The sequence below is a fragment of the Gorilla gorilla genome, chromosome 4, assembly GCF_029281585.2.
Source record: "Gorilla gorilla gorilla isolate KB3781 chromosome 4, NHGRI_mGorGor1-v2.1_pri, whole genome shotgun sequence".
Lineage (NCBI taxonomy): Eukaryota > Metazoa > Chordata > Mammalia > Primates > Hominidae > Gorilla > Gorilla gorilla.
The window spans coordinates 54,238,316-54,255,922 of NC_073228.2; the positions used below are offsets into that span (position 1 = coordinate 54,238,316).

Below are 17,607 nucleotides of genomic sequence, written 5' to 3' on the forward strand. Positions count from 1 at the left end.
CAGAGTATGATATTTGGACTCAGTTTGTTTCTGCTGATTACACCCGTGCCCAGGAGCTTGACGCCTTAGATAACAGCCATCCTATTGAAGTGAGCCATACTTTCTAACCATTAGCCTATGACTGCTCTCATTTACAATGAAATACGTAATTTGTTACATAGATACTTTGGACTTTGAAAAGAAGAGAAAATAGCATGGGTGATTTTACTGGTTCATATTTCTAGTCTTGAAAAGCTAGTAAGTCTAAGTTCTAATTAACATTTCTTTTAAAGGTAGGCAGTAAAAAAAAACTGGTCTGGCCAGGCGCAGTGGCTTACGCCTGTAATCCTAGCATTTTGGGAGGCTGAGGCGGGTGGATCACCTGAGGTCGGGAGTTTGAGACCAGCCTGACCAACATGGAGAAACCCCGTCTTTACTAAAAATACAAAATTAGCTGGGCACGGTGGCGCATGCCTGTAATCCCAGCTACTCGGGAGGCTGAGGCAGGGGAATCACTTGAACCTGGGAGGCAGAGGTTGCGGTGAGCCGAGATCGTGCCATTGCACTCCAGCCTGGGCAACAAGAGCAAAAAGCTCTGCCAAAAAAAAGAAAAAGAGTAGTATGGGAGAAATCATACCTATTGGGTAACACTATGGTTCCATTGTTTATGTCAAGGAAAATTCTGGACATACTTTATTGTCAGGGTCTGTTTTATGAATACTTTAATTCTCTTGACTTAGCCTATCCCTACTTCAGTTTATATATATAAATTTTGTATCTAAAGAACTAGAGTTATAATCCTACTTCAACATATTTAATTAGGCTCCCATATAATTGTAATTCATTACAATTAGTGCAAGAAATCTAATGTTCTTCACCTCCATGTCTTCCTCATCACTCCTCTGCAACTACCCCAAAAATAAACAGAACCACAGTGGCTTCTTTCTCAGCAGAACAAAGCCAGGACTGGAACCCAGGCTCTAAGGGATGACAGGAATCATGTTCTATTCAACTTTATTATTATTAGTTACTACATTTTTTTGAGGACCATCGTTATACATTATGAGTGAGTTAAAGGCAGAAAAATGTAAGTTAGAAGGGTTTTCCTAGAAAGAGTTTTATGTAATTCAGTATTACAGGCTATCTGCTTCCTGTCATAACCCTGAATCACACTGTCTGCCAGGTCAGTGTGGGCCATCCATCTGAAGTTGATGAGATATTTGATGCTATATCATATAGCAAAGGTGCATCTGTCATCCGAATGCTGCATGACTACATTGGGGATAAGGTAAAAAAAAAAAAACTTTAAATATTTCATTCTTTTATGGTGAAATCATAAGAGTTTTGCATGAAAAAAAGTCTCACTTTATTTGGATTAAGTTCCCAAATAGTTTCTGGCTTGTCATTTTTTTTAATGACCAAAAAGAATGAGAATTCAATTATTTGAAGTTGACTACTGTGGTCTCTTAGATGAGTGATGTGCAGGTGTGTTTGGGAGTGGAAATGGGAGGCTGTTATAAAACTTAAGAGCAAGAATAGAAGGCATAGAGTACGCATTATTAAATAAAAGGCAGTAGGCATCAGAAGGATATATGTGTTTCAGTGTATCTGATACTTGAGTATTTGAGTAAATTTGTTTTTGATTACTAATATACAAATATACTATAAATTCTGAGATCTGACTTCCCTGGATTTTAAAAATTGTGTTTTCTCAGGACTTTAAGAAAGGAATGAATATGTATTTAACCAAGCTCCAACAAAAGAATGCTGCCACAGGTAATCTTTAATAGCTTGAGATAGAAATGGAGAGAAAGTATTGTCACTCTATCCAGGCTGGGACATTTTATTTTTGTTCTGAATACTTAACTCAAGGTCAGGATCCATGTAATAAATAAATTAGCCTTATTTGAAGGTGTGTTCAGGTTGCATATCTCTAATCTGAAAATCTGAAATTGGAAATGCTCCAGAATCTGAAACTTTTTCTTTTCTTTCTTTCTTTTTTTTTAATTAAAGTTCTAGGGTGCATGTGCACAATGTGCAGGTTTGTTACATCAGTATACATGTGCCATGCTGGTTTGCTGCACCCATTAACTCGTCATTTACATTAGGTATTTCTCCTAATGCTATCCCTCCCCCAGCCCCCTACCCCATGACAGGCCCTGGTGTGTGATGTTCCCCGCCCTGTGTTCAAGTGTTCTCATTGTTCAATTCCCACCCAAAATCTGAAACTTTTTGAGTGCCAACGTGATGCTCAAAGGAAATGCTCATTGGAACATTTTAGATATTGGATATTGCAATTATAGATGCTCAGCTAGTAAGTATAATGCAAATATTCCAAAATCCAAAAGAAATATGAAATTCAAAACATTTCTGGTCCCAAGCATTTTGGATAAGGGATACTCAACCTGCAGTAAGTCATAGGGTCAACATGAATCAGCACTCATTATCCCTTTGGTCATCCTCCAGCATTCTGCTTTCCATAACTGAATATTTTGCCAACTTAAAGAGTCTGGGTCAGGTGTGGTGGCTCACGCCTGTAATCCTAGCACTTTGGGAGGCCAGGATGTGAGGACTGATTGAGCCCAGGAGTTCAAGACCAGCTTGCAACATAGTGAGACCCCACCTCTACAAAAAATACAAAAATATTAGCCGGGTGTGGTGGTATGTGCCTGTAGTCCCAGCTACTCAGGAGGCTGAAGTGGGAAGGGTCACTTGAGCCCAGGAGTTTGAGGTTACAGTGAGCAATCATGGCACCACTGCACTCCAGCCTGGGCAACAGAACAAGATCCTGTCTCTGAAAAGATAAAAAATCAAGGGAATAGTCATGTGTTGCTTAACAACAGGGATATGTTCTGAGAAATATGTTGTCAGGCAATTTCATCAATATGTGAACATCATAGAATGTACTTACAGAAACCTACACAGTATGTCCTAGGCTATATACACCTAGCCTACATGGTATATACCCTGTTGCTCCTAGGCTACAAAATACCTGTACAGCATGTTACTGTACTGAATACCATAGGCAATTATAACACAATAGTATTTGTATACCTGAACGTTTCTAAATATAGAAAAGGTACAGTAAAAATATGATATTAAAGATGCTCCATCAGCTGGCTGATATGCCTATAATCCCAGCACTTTGGGAGGCTGGGGCAGGTGGACTGCTTGAGTCCAGGAGTTTGAGACCAGCCTGGGCACCATGCCAAAACCTCGTCTCTATAAAAAGTACAAAAATTAGCTGGGTGTGGTGGCATGTGCCTGTAGTCCCAGCTACTTGGGAGGCTGAGGTAGGAGGATCATAGTTTCAAAGTGTGGCACTTACTGGTTCTCCACTCCCTCCCTCCTGCCGTCTTGTGAAGAAGGTGCCTGCTTCCCCTTCCCCTTCTGCCATGATTGTAAGTTTCCGGAACTGCAAGTCAATTAAGCCTGTTTCCTTTATAAATTACCCAATCTCAGGTATTTCTTTACATCAGTGTGAAAACAAATGAATACAGTCCCCTTCCCTGAGGTGCCTTCTCCTTAGGCAACCAGCTGCCCCCATGCTCCTCTTCTGCCCCCCTGGTATTTCCTTTCCCCTCATGAGGCCCAAGTGATCCACATGGCCAGCCCCAGCCCCATCCTACTGCAGGCCTGTGTGGCTGCTGGAGAGGCCAGGCTCCTTTCCGCACCCCGAGACTGCCCGATATGCTTTCTGCATCCTGTAGAAAACTGACCCACTATTCTAATACTGGTACAACTTCTTCCAATACCTCAAAACTGGACAACGTGAACTTGTTTCTTGTCTCTTCTTGCTAGGGCTGTCATTGGGACAGTCCGAGATGGGGGGGTGGGGGGAGACAATGGATGAATGGATGGATGAATGGACAGTAGTCCAGGGAGATGTCCCTGTGTGTCCTGAACTGGGCCCTTCCTCCAATGAGAAGCCTTCCTGAGTGAGTTTATACAGTCATCCCTTGGTATCCATGGATTAGTTCTAGGGTCCCTGGGGATGCCAAAATCCATGGATCCTCAAGTCTCTGACATAACATGGCCTAGTATTTACATATCAGCTATGCACATCCTCCCATAGACATTAGACCATCTCTAGATTATTCATGATGTGTAATACAATGCAGATGCTACATAAATGGTCGTGATACTGGATTCTTTAGGGAATAATGACAAGAACAAAGTCTGCACATGTTCAATGGAAACATAACCGTCCAATTTATTTTCTGAATATTTTCCATCTGCTGTTGCCGAATCTACAGATGCAGAGCTCCTGGATATGAGAGCCAAGTGTGCTTTGACAGTAGGGTGGGTGAGGTTGCTAATGAGTACAGGGGAGCAGGTGTTGATCAGGAAGACCCTGCACTGGGGCATCTGGACGTCCTGCCTCAGGACTTGAGACTCCAGTTGGATGGCACAGGCAGACTCAGCCCAGGTCAAAGCCGTCCCCTTGAAGTTTCTTTTTATCCCAAGCTCTTTCTGGCCCCTGGAATTTGGCATCCCCTAGGCCCTGCGTGGAAGGACAGATGAACCAGGTTTTAGATAACATGTCTAGAAGAGTGAGCCCCTACTGTGTGCCTGGCACTTTCCCCACAGGATCCTCTAGCTGGAATATCCAAGGGTCATGGAGAGAAATACCCAGTTAAAATATCAGAAATGAAAAAGCGATACCATTAGAGACACTAAAAAGACCATTAGGTAATAGTATTAGCTTTTGTATTCTGAGATCCAACAGCAGCAGTCACTTCCGTCCACCCCTATATGTATCCCAGGACCACCCTGGGCGGGGAGGGCTGAGGTTAGGGAGCAGCCATGGATGCTCTGATGCTGGCCCTGGGCCTCGGGGGTGACAGTGATGAGGAACTGGGTGCACACATGAGTGGGGCAGCCGGGCCTGGCCAGAGAAGCAGCACACACGTGCACAGACGTGTTTACCCACATACGCGTGTGCACGCACGTGCACAAACACATTGCAGGCAGGCATGTTGATGCCTCAGGCAGCGGAGGACCCTTGACTCTGGGCACTGCTGACCCGGACAAGGCCCCATTGTGATGCGTGCCATGACCTCAGAATGTCACTGGTGCTTAGCACCTATCCGCTCTCTGGCCTGCCTCAGTGTTCTACAGCAGTTACACACAGGCAGTGGTATCTGTGAGCAGCTCTGTGGACTCAAAGGTTTTCTCCCTGAGAGGCATGACCCAGGCCAGCTGATTCATCAGAATCAGGTGAGCGTGACCTGCTCTCTTCCCTCCAGGCGGACTTGGGGACAGTGGCTACGGTGCGGGCAGTGTTGGCCTCTGTGGGGCAGCTACCGAGGAGGGTCATCCCTGAGCACTCACCAGGCGCCCGTTCTACACTGCCCGTGTAGACGATTGGCTCTTTTGTCTCCATGGTGGCTTCGTAGAGTGGGTGCTGTTCCCAAATGTCCCCATTCGACAGATGAGACGTCTGGGGTCAGAGAGGCAGTAACCGGCCTGGGAATCCGGACATGACCCTGAGTTTTGCTCTCAGCCCTGCCGTGTGCTGTGCTGGAATTCAGGCCTGAACCCTGTGACCTCCCTGCCCTAGATCCCAAATCTGCCCAGGTTTCTGATCCCGATGGGGCAGAGCTTGGTCCTGGCAGAGCCACTGCTATAGAGCCACTGGTATAGATCCACTGGCATAGATCCACTGACGGTCCTCAGAACACCTCTGTGCCCTAAGCTGGGTCCCGATGGTCGCTGTGGGCCCCACTGAACACACATGGTCCCTTGTCCGGGGGAGCCTGCTGCCCTTGGGCAGCTGTGGAAAATGAAGGAGCCCTGGAGGGCTGGCTGAGGGGAGACTATCTTCCCTTGTGTTCAAAGGGGTCCGGACACTAGGGTTCTCCCCAGGTATTTCTTGCTCTGTGTGGTCCTCTTGAGGCCTCGCCCTCCTTTTGCCTCGAGTATTCCCAGGAGGGACGGTCCATCCAGGTGTTCTCCAGGACCAAGGACCCACTGTTCTTCCTCAGTGACCCAGGAAAATGAAGCCTCCTCCTGTTGGGACGGCTCAGAATGGTGGACTCCACAGTCCCTCTGCGAGAGACGTGGTTTCCATGCGTACAATAGATCTTTCTCATCCCCCAAACCGAACACCCTCCTGCTCAACAGGCGTTATTCCTAAAGTGGCTTCACTGTTCAGACTGAAGAGCCACAGTAGCCAAAGTGATGAGCGGAGTAGAACCGAGCAGTCAGGAGAGATCTTGTTCCCTGTAGGAAACTGGGCATCTCTGAGGCCCTGAGCATCCCAGGAGGCCGATTGCACAGAGACCTCTGGTCGCTGACCCCAGTCTGCCTCCACGTCCCTGGAATAGCCCATCATGGGCCCTTCACCCTTGGCAGGTGGAAACCATTCAACCTGCTGGGGCCGGTGTGTCCCCATTTCATGGCATTGGGGGACAACAGGATTCTCTGTCTAGGTCCCACTGTACTCAAGTCCTTGGGAAGATGCCCACCCCTGCTTGGGACTTGAGACTCCAGAGACTCGAGCAGCTGTGGGCCACTGGGTCTGGCCCCTTTTTACCTGGGGGCGGCGGTGGAATGGGGGTTACGCAGCCAGCCAGCATCTGGGAGCCCGGCGAGAGCGGTTCAGGTGTTCTCCGAAGCCGCCGCGTACAGTGTAACCTTTAGACAATTTTGTCTCACAGGATGGACGTGGTAGAGGTCGCGGGTAGTTGCTGGGCACAAGAGCGAGAGGACATCATTATGGAATACGAAAAGGTACAAGTCGGTCTGCTTCTTGGAGGGAGGCCTCTTCCAGTGTGCCCTGGTCAAAGGGTTCTGGGCTCCCTAGGAGCACAGGGCAGGGACGGGTGGCCAATGCCCCCAGGCCCTTGCACCCTTTACCTTGGACCCCTCACCAAGGCTCCCTCTGGGCTACAGGGACACCGACCTGGGCTGTCAGAGGACAACGGGCCTAAGGCTTTTGGAGGCTACAACAACGTCGATCATTTGGGGATTTTACAGTGAGTCCTCTGCACTCCCCTCACCCCTAAAGCACCTGTCTCAGCTCAGGGATGGGTTTGCTTTTAGAAAGGCCTTTCTGATGCAGGACATGTCTCACCAGGTCGGGTCAACCTCCTTTCCAGGGACAGAACTCCTCCCTGACTCCCCTGCAGGTCCAGCCCGAGGTTGTTGTTAGGCCAGAGGTGTGGGACCCATCTAGGGAGCCGGTGGGAATGGAGACTGGGCTAGGTCAGGCCCCTGGGCGCTCAGCAGTTCTGTCGGCAAGTGAGCACAAGAGGAGCGGGGCAGCCTGAGGGTCTGGCCCTGTCTACTTGGAGACAACCCCGGTGAGATGCAAGGGTTATGGCCACAGGGTGAGGGGACGCCTGGCCCAGCTTCAGGGCTGTTGTCCAGCAGGTCTCTGAGGGCCCACCTGCCCCTGTTCTCCCCCATTCCCCTAGAGCTACAGCCCTCACTGTCCCGTGAGGGGAAAAGGCATGGTGATAATGGGGGCTGTAGCCCTAGGAGAATGGGGGAGAAGATGGGCAGGGCCCCGTTCTGGGCATCTCACGGTGAGGCCAGGGAGGCAGCAGGGCTTGCGGCTAAAGACCTGGGTCTGGTGCTGGGAAGGGATCTGGGGCCGGGCAAGAGGAGCCCAGCCAGGAGCCCATCCCTCAGGGATCACAGGATGGAGAGACAGAGGATCCCTGGGGAGGTAGGGTGGGAGGGAGCTGATGAGCCGTGCCACTTCTGAAACGCAGGGTGTGTGGCTCGGGTGCAGGGAGAGGCAGGTGGATGCTGGGAGGTCAGAACCTGCAAGGGCCTTGGGGCTGTCAAGTGGGGTGGGCCTCTGGTGCACCCAGAGTACACTGGGCAGGTCTCAGGGCAGGCTCCCTTGACCCTGGCGGGGTGATGTGGTCACTCCCTGAGGGACTCCTCTAAGGGCCCGGTCGCCCACCCTGGGCGGCCCCCATCCCATCTCAGGGCTAACCTTTCTCAGCTCCAGCAGAAAGCACCACCTCGAGTCCAGGACGGGCAGCCCCATTGGGCAGCCTGACCGCCCCCCACGCCAGGGGCCCCAGTAATCCCGGCCAGGCTGTCCCTACACTCCTTCTTCTCCCAGATCCTGCCCCCACTGGGAGTCAGCCCCACAGGAAGGCCCTTGTCCTCCCTTCCCTGTGCCTTCTCCTGGGCTGAGCCCTGAGCTGGAAAGGGACAGAGCCAGTCCTTTCTGGGGGTCGGCACCCAGGCTGGGGCCGCTCCAGGCCCCGTGCAGTTCCTCAGCTCTGCCTGGGTTGCCTTACAGTGAGACGGAGCTGCCTCCTCTGACTGCGCGGGAGGCGAAGGTAAGAGCCTGATGCATGGAGGGGCTGGTCCAGGGACGTAGGGACTGGGTGGGTGGTCAGTGAGGCAGAGGAAGCAGCTGGCCTGAGCGGTGGCTGGTGAGGGCAACACGCTGTCACTGGGAGGGGCAGCAGTCCCTGCTGGACCTGACCCCAGGTTGCTGTTCACTTTGGCAGTTTGATAAAATTCCAAAAGGAGAACCACAGTCCTGGCTTGGGGGTGGCTGCGCGCTTGTGTCAGGACCCCACCTAGAGGCTGGGACCTAAGACTGGTGTGTCTGTGGCCTGAGGATGGTACATCCCGGGGTCCCAAAGCCAGCCCACTGGTGCTCATTTGCTCAAAGGCTCTCAGCCCTTGAGGTCTGCCCTTCCCTGGCTCCTTCCAGCTGGCTCCCACCAGGGCTCCAGAGCCCAATACCCAGCATCCGTGGGTGGCTCTGGGAAGCCTGGCAGCTCCGCTAACTCCAACATGCCTCATTTGACAGCAAATTCGGCGGGAGATCGGCCGAAAGAGCAAGTGGGTGGATATGCTGGGAGACTGGGAGAAATACAAAAGCAGCAGGAAGGTAATGTGTGGAGGGAGGAAGCACTCTCTGCAGAGACAGGGGACAGGCACCCATGGCTGTGGCCTGGCACCGTCAGCCTCTCAGAGGGTGGGTGGCACACTGTCCTCGCCCAGAGGACTGCAGGCCTGGTCGCCAGATTTCCTGCCTATTCGTGCAAGCGTCACCTTGCTGGGAGGGAATCTGAATCTAGGGCTGGGACTACCCGGAGCTCAAGGCTAGGGATGCCCTGGTGACCTGAAGGAAGGAAAAGGTTCAGATCAGAGTTTCGACTCTGAGTGTCCATCCACTCTTTCAGTCCTGGGAAGGGAGACCCTGTCCCAGCTTGATCTCACCTCTACTGAGGAATCATGGGGCCAAAACCGACAATTTCCAGAATCCCCGGGCTCTGGTCCTCACTGGGGTCACCCCGTGGCCTGTGACACCAGATTGTTTTCTGCCGACAGCTCATAGATCGAGCGTACAAGGGAATGCCCATGAACATCCGGGGCCCGATGTGGTCAGTCCTCCTGAACATTGAGGAAATGAAGTTGAAAAACCCCGGAAGATACCAGGTACGCTCAGCCAGAGCACAACAAACAGGACAGGCCGTGTCAGGGGCCCAGGTCTCCAGCTGGAGGGAACGTCAAGACCACCCTGGGGAGCTGGGGGTGAAGGTCAGATGAACACCCTGGGCACAGACGGTGACACAGTCACCACAGACAAACTCAGCTCTGGTGACCCTCCCTGGCTTCAGTAACAAGCCAAAATGCAGCTTTCTGCAGAAGGAAACCTTCCTTCTGTCCTTCCTTCCCGAAGTGCTGACTGTGGGCTGACTGCCACTGGGGGCAGGGAGTCTTCCATCTGTCCTGAGACTGCTTCCTCCTCTTGGCCCTGCCCTACAGATCATGAAGGAGAAGGGCAAGAGGTCATCTGAGCACATCCAGCGCATCGACCGGGACATCAGCGGGACATTAAGGAAGCATATATTCTTCAAGGATCGATACGGAACCAAGTAAGCCTACGGGAGCCACAGGGTCCCAGCAGAGATGGGGTGAATGAGAGGGATGGGGGCTTCCCCGGAGCAGAAGCCAGGGTCACCCAGGAGGGATGACACAGCTGCCAAGAGCTCTCCCGGCCCAGGGAGCAGCCGGCACCATGAACCGAGCACCTCCCTGGTTCCAAGCCCTGGGCCAGACTGGAACATGTGGGGCCAGAACCCAGGAGGGTCCTGAGGAGATGGAAGGCAGCAAACAAAATCATGCACAATGGTGAAAGGTGCTCTCCCTGACTCATGGGGACCCATGGTAGGACCCACGGGAGGGTGGCAGGATAGAGGGCCCATGAGCCCCCCCAGGCAACAGTGACAGCACCAAATGCTGGGAGAATTAGGGGTCCTGGAAACTCTCATCCAGGTCTGCTGGGAACAGGACGTGGCACAGCCACGTTGGCAGCCAGTTGGGCAGTGGCTCACAAAGCTCGATGGACTTGAACCACACATCCCCAAAGTGTCACAGATATTGAACCCACTGATTTGGAAACTGCCATCCACATGAAACCTGCATGCCAGGTTCACTGCTTGACTCCTCGTCACTCACACACGGAGCCTTCGGGGACGGCCTTCAACACGGGAATGGGGAGAGCAAGGCTGGTCCTCCCTTCAAACGGAAGACCCAGTGAGAAAAGGGAACGAGCCGGTGATGCCCGCACGAACGTGGGTGGATCCTAGATGCATTTTGCTGAGGGACAGAAGCCAGACCCAATAAGCTACCACAGTAGGATTCCCATTCCTAGGCCATTCTGGAAAAGGCCAAACCACAGGGACATAGAAGCAGTCTGGGTGGCCAGGGGCTGACGGATCGGGGAGAGGCTGGGTACATAGGGGCCACCCTGGAGACTTGGAGGATGAAGGAGTCGCCCCAGGAGGGGCTGGCGCGGTGGCCGGGAGACTCTGCACATTGGTTCGGAACCGTGGAGGAACTGTACACCCACAGACTGAACTGGCGTGTGTGCAAACTGAAAAAAAAAGAAAAATCATTCAGAGTGAAAAGGATCAGGCAAGTCACTGTACAACTGGGCTATTTGCATGTCACAGATGTGGATTTTACTGAAACATTTCTTCAAGAGTCTCAGGCCCTGAAGAGCTCACTGCTTATCTGGTGAATCATCTGAACCTGAAATGGGATTTGCTGTTAGGCTTTATAGACAAAGTGAAATTAACAACATCTGCACAAAACAAACCAAAGCCCCCTTTCTCTGTTTCCTAGGCAGCGGGAACTGCTCCACATCCTGCTGGCGTATGAGGAGTATAACCAGGTGAGTATTCCCGGCAGTGAGGTTCCCGGGCCATATTTCCATATTGACAGGAGTGGGTGTCTGGTGGGGGTGTCGTTGCTTCTTTTAAAGTTAGTATTTGTGACCCACCAGGATATAGGAGGTAGGATGTCAGCTCACCGCTGGCATAAAACTCCAAGGAAGGGGGTGGTCTCAAGGGGTCAAGCTGAGACACAAAGGAGTCAGGGCCTGGACTCCTGGTGTCACCTGGGCCTGACCACCACTTCTCAGAACAAGAAATGACGCCCTCCTCCTGGGGCTGCCCCAAAGCCCAGGAGCTTGGCAGCATCGCACACAGGATGGTGCTATCAGCAGACATTTTGGACAAGGTGCTGAAGTGCCTGACGGACTTGGCTCTTGTCATGAAATGAATGCGCATCCTGAGGAAGCCTCTTTTTCAGAGGAAGCCTCTCCAGTCACCTCTGCCCTCTCCAATGACATGAGTCCTCCCAGGTGACCTCAGCTCTCTGAGGTGATGTCCTTCCATGGTGACTCTGGCTCTTGCAGGAGGTGGGCTACTGCAGGGACCTGAGCCACATCGCCGCCTTGTTCCTCCTCTATCTTCCTGAGGAGGATGCATTCTGGGCGCTGGTGCAGCTGCTGGCCAGTGAGAGGCACTCCCTGCAGGGTAAGTGAACAGCTGCCCCGGGGACCTCCTGCAGCCAGACCTGGGGATGGCCACCCTGGCCAGGTGATCACAGCTTTCAGCCAAGGCACCCTCCTTGTGTCGCCAGCTTGTTGGGAGACTTTAGGATGTCTCTGCTGAGGGTCCCACAGGAGTCCACGGCTGACCCCCAAAGCCCAAATCACACGCCTCTCATCCCCATCAGCAGAGGGCATCTCATCCTCCCCGTGGCCACCCTCTGTGTCCTGGAGCCACGCCCTCCGGCTCTGATTGTGTGCAGCTGACTCTCCCCTCCCTGAGAGTCCTCCTGCCCTCCAGCTGCCCGGGCTCCTGCTGCCATCGGTGCCCACGAATGGGCCGACCAAGCCCAGGTGGCAGCATCTCCCCATCCCCTGTTCCCTGGCCCGACCCAACTACCAGGAGGTGACCGGGAAGCCAAGCGCCCACCCAGTTCCGGCCGCCCTGTCGTGGCCTGAAAGTCAGGCTTGCCCTTTTTGCACCCTGGCCCAGGAGGCCTCCAGGGGAACCTCCAGCCAGGCTCCAGGGAATGTTCCCGCCCCACCTCCCCAGGGTAAAGGCCGCATGTTGAGGTCACCAGATGGGAGGGTGGGAGGCCTTGGGGTTTGGGGGCCTCTCCAGCTGCCCAGCTCTTGCAGCTGATGGCTCCACATCTTGGGGGAAGGCTCTGATTTCATGATGGGCTGGGGGCTTCTCAGGATTTCACAGCCCAAATGGCGGGACCGTCCAGGGGCTCCAAGACCAACAGGAGCATGAGGTAGCCACGTCACAACCGAAGACCATGGGGAATCAGGTGAGCTTATGGTCCCCTCAGCTCTTCCCAGAGGCCCTGCCTCCCGTGGGGCTGTAGGAGCAGGGGGGCTGGAGCCCCTCGTGGGGCTGGTGACTGGCTGAGTCCCAGCCAGGGCCTGACCTGGGACGTCGGGTTCTCCATGGGCTGGGAGTTGGTTTCCTTTCCTGCCCTGGAGGAGACAGAGGCACAGGGATGGGGGCCCAGCTCCCGCAGAGCAGGGCAAAGGGCAGTGTGTCCACCGGGAGTGTGGGAAGGTGACAGTGTTGTGGGGAGCTCTGGACACCGCCCAGTGTTCTGCACTAGGGGAAGGGTCTTCAGAGGCCCTGGAAGAGGGAGGTTTTTAGGGCAGCCCAGTGGCCTGAGCACCTCTGTTGCTTCCATCAGGACAAGAAAGATCTACGTGGGCAGCGTTCCCCGTTAGGCTGCCTCATCCGGCTATTGATTGACGGGGTAAGGAGGCATAGGGAGACCCTGGCTCAGGGACCCTCCTTGCCCTGCAGTGCCCTGCTTCCCCAGCCCGGGGGTCTGGCTCACTCCCAGCCCACAGGAGGCTCAGGCGGGTCCCCAAAGGACACACAAGCAAAACCCTCTGCCCAAGAGGGGTCATCCCAGGGCAATGGCTGGGGCTCAGGCCCAGCCTCATGGGCAGACTGGGCCAGGACCCCACTTGAGAGGGCTCAGGGAAGCCTCAAGCCCTGGGCAAGCCCCTCTCTCCAGGAGCCACATCCCCACTCAAATGAGTGCCCCCCATGAGGAGCTTCAAGACCTTGTCTGACCCAGCGTCCTGGAGGGCTCAGGCGACCCTCATGGGGAAGGTCACTGACTCCGGAGACTGAAGCCCCAGTGTGCGCAGCTCGAGCCACCAGCCCCAGCCTGGAAGGACCAGGTTCTTTCACACCTGCTGTCCCCACAGATCTCTCTCGGGCTCACCCTGCGCCTGTGGGACGTGTATCTGGTAGAAGGCGAACAGGCGTTGATGCCGATAACAAGAATCGCCTTTAAGGTTCAGCAGAGTAAGTCTACGTGTGCCCAGCGGGGCCTGGGGAGCCCTGGGGTCAGACCCCGACTGGCCCGAGGGCAGCTTCCTCACACTGTCCTCATGATCCTCTGTTCTGGCCCAGAGGGAGGTCTGGCCAGGTGGGCTGGGCAGGACACTGTGACACCGAGCCCATCCCCCACATGACCCAGATGAAAGTCGAGAGTGTGGTGAGCACTTCCCTGTCCGGATCGCCCCCCAGCCACAGTCTCCTGTGTATATCTGGACGCCTGGGGTGGCCACAAAAGGATCCGGCACCGCCCAGTAGGAGACTGAAGTGGCCACGGGGTATGAGCTGTGACCATTCCCAGGTAACGCCCCTGGCCTGATATCCACCCTGTCCCTAGAGCGCCTCACGAAGACGTCCAGCTGTGGCCTGTGGGAACGTTTTTGCCACCGGTTCGTTGATACCTGGGCCAGGGATGATGACGCCGTGCTCAAGCGTCTTAGGGCCTCTATGAAGAAAGTAACAAGAAAGCAGGGGGACCTGCGACCCCCAGGTGGGCTCCAGTGCCATGTCCCCTCCCATGTCACCCTCTGGGGTAGTCAATAGTAGGGGAGTGCCCGGGACCCGCAACCCTACTACCTGGGCCTTCCTCTTCACCTTTTCTTCCTCCTCTTCCTCCTGGACTCTAAGAAAGTACAGGAGGCCCACCGGTCCTCAGGCCAGGCGCTCAGTGCGTGTATACTGGACATGCTGTGCACGCAGGAGGGGGATGTGGGCAAGACCCTCCAACGAGCCCCCTCCCACTTTCCACAGTGTCTCCCTCTCCCCCTCGCAGGGCCCTCCAAGTTACTACAGGAGCCCAGACCCATTTATGGGAGACCCCGCCCCTCCCTGCAAGCACCCACAGCCTCAGAGAGCAGCAGAGGCCCCTCACTCCTGCACGCTCCTCCAAGGTTGCCAGGACAACAAGCCTTGAGCCAGGGAGACAAGGGAATCAGTGTCCCTGAGCCACAGAGCATTCAGGGAGAGGGCACAGGCGGGACCCCAGCCCCAGAGCCAGAGCCAAGAGTTCAGCCAGAAGTGGGAACGTTGAGTCCTGGCACGGACTGGGCAGCCCAGGAGGGCAGAGGGTGACCCGCATCCGGGCCCAATCACCCACTGCGGAGACAGGTCCCCACGTGAGGTGACAAGGGGCTGGGTGACATCCAAGGCCCCTCCCACCTGAGTTCTGACTGGGGGCCGTATCCCAGGCCCAACAGCCCTGGGACGAAGGTGTGTGGCAGGAAGCCCCCAGCCAGTCTGAACCCTGGGGGCAGTCCCAGGAGCCACCCGCCATGCCACGACAGATTCCCCACGCCAGGCAGCACGCACCCCTCCCTCTGGGATCAGCAGACTACAGGCGTGTCCTCAGTGTCAGTCCACGGGGGCCACACAGAGACCCCGAGGACTCCAGAGACGCAGGCAGGTGGGGCCCAGCCCGGAAAGGCCTGCGTGGGCTCACTGGAGATGCTGACCGCGTCTGTTTTCCTTTCAGCCAAAGCCGAGCAAGGGTCGTCGGCATCCAGGCCTGTGCCGGCTTCACGTGGCGGGAAGACCCTCTGCAAGGGGGACAGGCAGGCCCCTCCAGGCCCACCAGCCCGGTTCCCGCGGCCCATTTGGTCAGCTTCCCCGCCACGGGCACCTCGTTCTTCCACACCCTGTCCTGGTGGGGCTGTCCAGGAAGACACCTACCCTGTGGGCACTCAGGGTGTGCCCAGCCCGGCCCTGGCTCAGGGAGGACCTCAGGGTTCCTGGAGATTCCTGCAGTGGAACTCCATGCCCCGCCTCCCAATGGACCTGGACGTAGAGGGCCCTTGGTTCCGCCATTATGATTTCAGACAGAGCTGCTGGGTCCGTGCCATATCCCAGGAGGACCAGCTGGCCCCCTGCTGGCAGGCTGAACACCCTGCGGAGCGGGTGAGATCGGCTTTCGCTGCACTGAGCCACAACGTGGGCATGGACTTCCCGGCCCTGCAGTGCACCCAGCACTGATTCCAACCAGGGCGCCCCCTTCGGAGCTAGGGACGAACAGCAGTGTGCTCCCACCTCGGGGCCTTGCCTCTGCGGCCTCCACTTGGAAAGTTCTCAGTTCCCTCCAGGCTTCTAGAAGCATCTGGGCCAGGGCTCATGGCTGGATAATTTCCCTAGGCTTAACAACCCAAGCAAGCTTCGCATCTTCGTTTTATTTTTGGTTAAACTTATGAGAGTGTATTAAGACAGAGAGCAGCTCGAGAGACATTCAGAGATGGAACACACCAGACCCCAGATCACAAAGCCAACCATGCCCAGCCCCTCCCAACACCCCCAGCCCCACGACCATCGTTCTGAATTCTGACGACACCGTGAGCCTGCCTTTGTACTTTAAACTCATGGAAGGATAACCACCTTCACGTTTTGAAATAAATGTTTCCTGTTGAAATGATTTTAGATTTTAGACAGAAATATTGAAAAGGCACTATAGTGTCCTCCTATAACTTCCATCCAGCTGCCCCTAATAATGATGTTTTGCAGTCCCATGGCACATAAGAAATTTAGGCCGGGTGTGGTGGCTCACACCTGTAATCCCAGCAATTTGAGAGGTCGAGGTGGGAGGTTCAGGTTCACTTGAGTCTAGAAGTCTGAGACCAGCCTGGGAAACCTAGGTGGACCCGGTCTCTAGAGAAAAGTCAAAGAAATTAGCCAGGCATGGTGGCGTGTGCCTATACTCCCACCTAGTCAGGAGGCTGAGGCAGGAGGATTGCTGGAGCCCATGAGTTCCAGGAAGCAGTGAGCCATGATTGCACCACTGCACTCCAGCCTGGGTGACGGAGTGAGACTTTATCTCTTAAAAAAATTTAAGAAATTTAATGTGGGTACAATTCTATTAACTCAATAATAATGTGAACTATTATCTAACGTTATGAAGGCTAGAATTATCCCATTTTTGCCTAACTTCTCATACCTGTTCCAAGATCCCACCTTGGACTCACCCTCTGCCTTCAGCTCACGTCTCTTCAGCTTCCTCCACATGGTCCAGCAAACACACACCTGGGCTGAATGGGAGAGCTGGTTGGTCATACATAAAGGTAGACCGGTGGGCAGGGATTTTCAAACTTATACAGTCAATGAGTTTTCCTTGGTGTTCTGGAGAGCACCGTTTGAGAAACGCTTTGACAGTGAATCCAGGCCTCAAGATCCATCCGCTGCTCTAGCTTGAATTTTGCTCAAGCTCAGTGAACACCTGCTCTGCCGGGTGCACGTGAAAGGGGCAAGGATGAGTAAGCTGTAGATAAAGAAGACAGGACGCAGGGGGTCTGTCTAAGCTCTATCCCATGCCTTCAGCACTGAGGGATGAAATCCAACTCTTAGGGAACGGTGGCCACGTGCTGGGCCAGCCCCAGGCTCTCAGGATCTGACAGTGAGTGACGCAGAGCCAGGCCTTGCCCCTGGGGAGCTCTCCAGCATACACCTCCCTCTCCCCTCCCAGCGTCCCGCAAAGCAGGCGTCAACGCCATTGTGAATGCACAGAGGAGGAACCTGACTGTTAGACCTGGGTTTTCCAGGGTTGCACGGCTTCTGGGAGAGGGATGTGACCCTGAGGACAGGGCACAGGCCAGTGTAATGCCAGGATGGAATGAGCTGTGATCTGTGCTGCATAGAGGCCTAGGCCAAGGTGGGACTGACGGATGACCAGGTCAGCCGGGTCACTGAAAACACTCTTGGGTCCTCACCTGCCGGTTCCCAGGAGTCCGGAACTGCCAGGAGAGTGGTGGCAGGTCCCCCATCCTCAGCTGGGTGGGCCTGGATAGAACAGCAATGCGAGGGCACATTTCCCTGGCCATTCCCTCCAGGCACAGCTGTGACCTGTTCATTCCAAATTTGTGGAAGTATTTCCACACACACAGAACTGCAAATAGCAGTGGACATGGTGAGAGGCGTTTGCACATGGGATAGGCAGGATTTTGGAGGCAGAGCCTCCAGGGCTTGCCGATGGGTTAGCTGCAGGGCTTGA

The 17,607-nt window shown here is 54.4% G+C and overlaps 1 protein-coding gene across 4 annotated transcripts; it reads left to right on the forward strand.

The window, feature by feature from the left end:
- The first annotated feature begins 1,193 nt into the window (after positions 1-1,193).
- On the forward strand, positions 1,194-16,038 carry LOC115933306 (TBC1 domain family member 3G-like). 4 transcript variants are annotated; one of them, XM_055388322.1, is made up of 15 exons: positions 1,194-1,267; positions 1,695-1,755; positions 6,642-6,714; positions 6,877-6,959; positions 8,246-8,285; positions 8,768-8,848; positions 9,292-9,399; positions 9,730-9,839; positions 11,092-11,140; positions 11,666-11,786; positions 12,500-12,594; positions 12,979-13,044; positions 13,508-13,607; positions 13,978-14,130; positions 15,112-16,038. In XM_055388322.1, exons 3-15 carry the CDS (start codon positions 6,643-6,645, stop codon positions 15,606-15,608), a joined length of 1,575 nt encoding a protein of 524 aa, XP_055244297.1. In that variant the 5' UTR covers positions 1,194-1,267; positions 1,695-1,755; position 6,642; the 3' UTR covers positions 15,609-16,038. The 4 variants fall into 4 exon arrangements, with proteins under 4 accessions (XP_055244297.1, XP_055244299.1, XP_055244296.1 ...); XM_055388324.1 differs by lacking the exons at positions 1,194-1,267; positions 1,695-1,755 and adding an exon at positions 5,075-5,199 and having other exon boundaries at positions 15,112-15,550; positions 15,594-16,038; XM_055388321.1 differs by lacking the exons at positions 1,194-1,267; positions 1,695-1,755 and adding an exon at positions 5,075-5,199.
- The last annotated feature ends 1,569 nt before the right edge of the window (positions 16,039-17,607 follow it).

What these genes read in the sequence shown, in the direction of transcription:
- LOC115933306 (XM_055388324.1), top strand. Translation starts at nt 6,643, where the DNA reads ATGGACGTGGTAGAGGTCGCGGGTAGTTGCTGGGCACAAGAGCGAGAG. An exon ending in AAAACCCCGGAAGATACCAG is followed by an intron (nt 9,400 to 9,729) that starts GTACGCTCAGCC and finishes CCTGCCCTACAG; the next exon opens with ATCATGAAGGAGAAGGGCAA. An exon ending in CGGGTGAGATCGGCTTTCGC is followed by an intron (nt 15,551 to 15,593) that starts TGCACTGAGCCA and finishes CCGGCCCTGCAG; the next exon opens with TGCACCCAGCACTGATTCCA.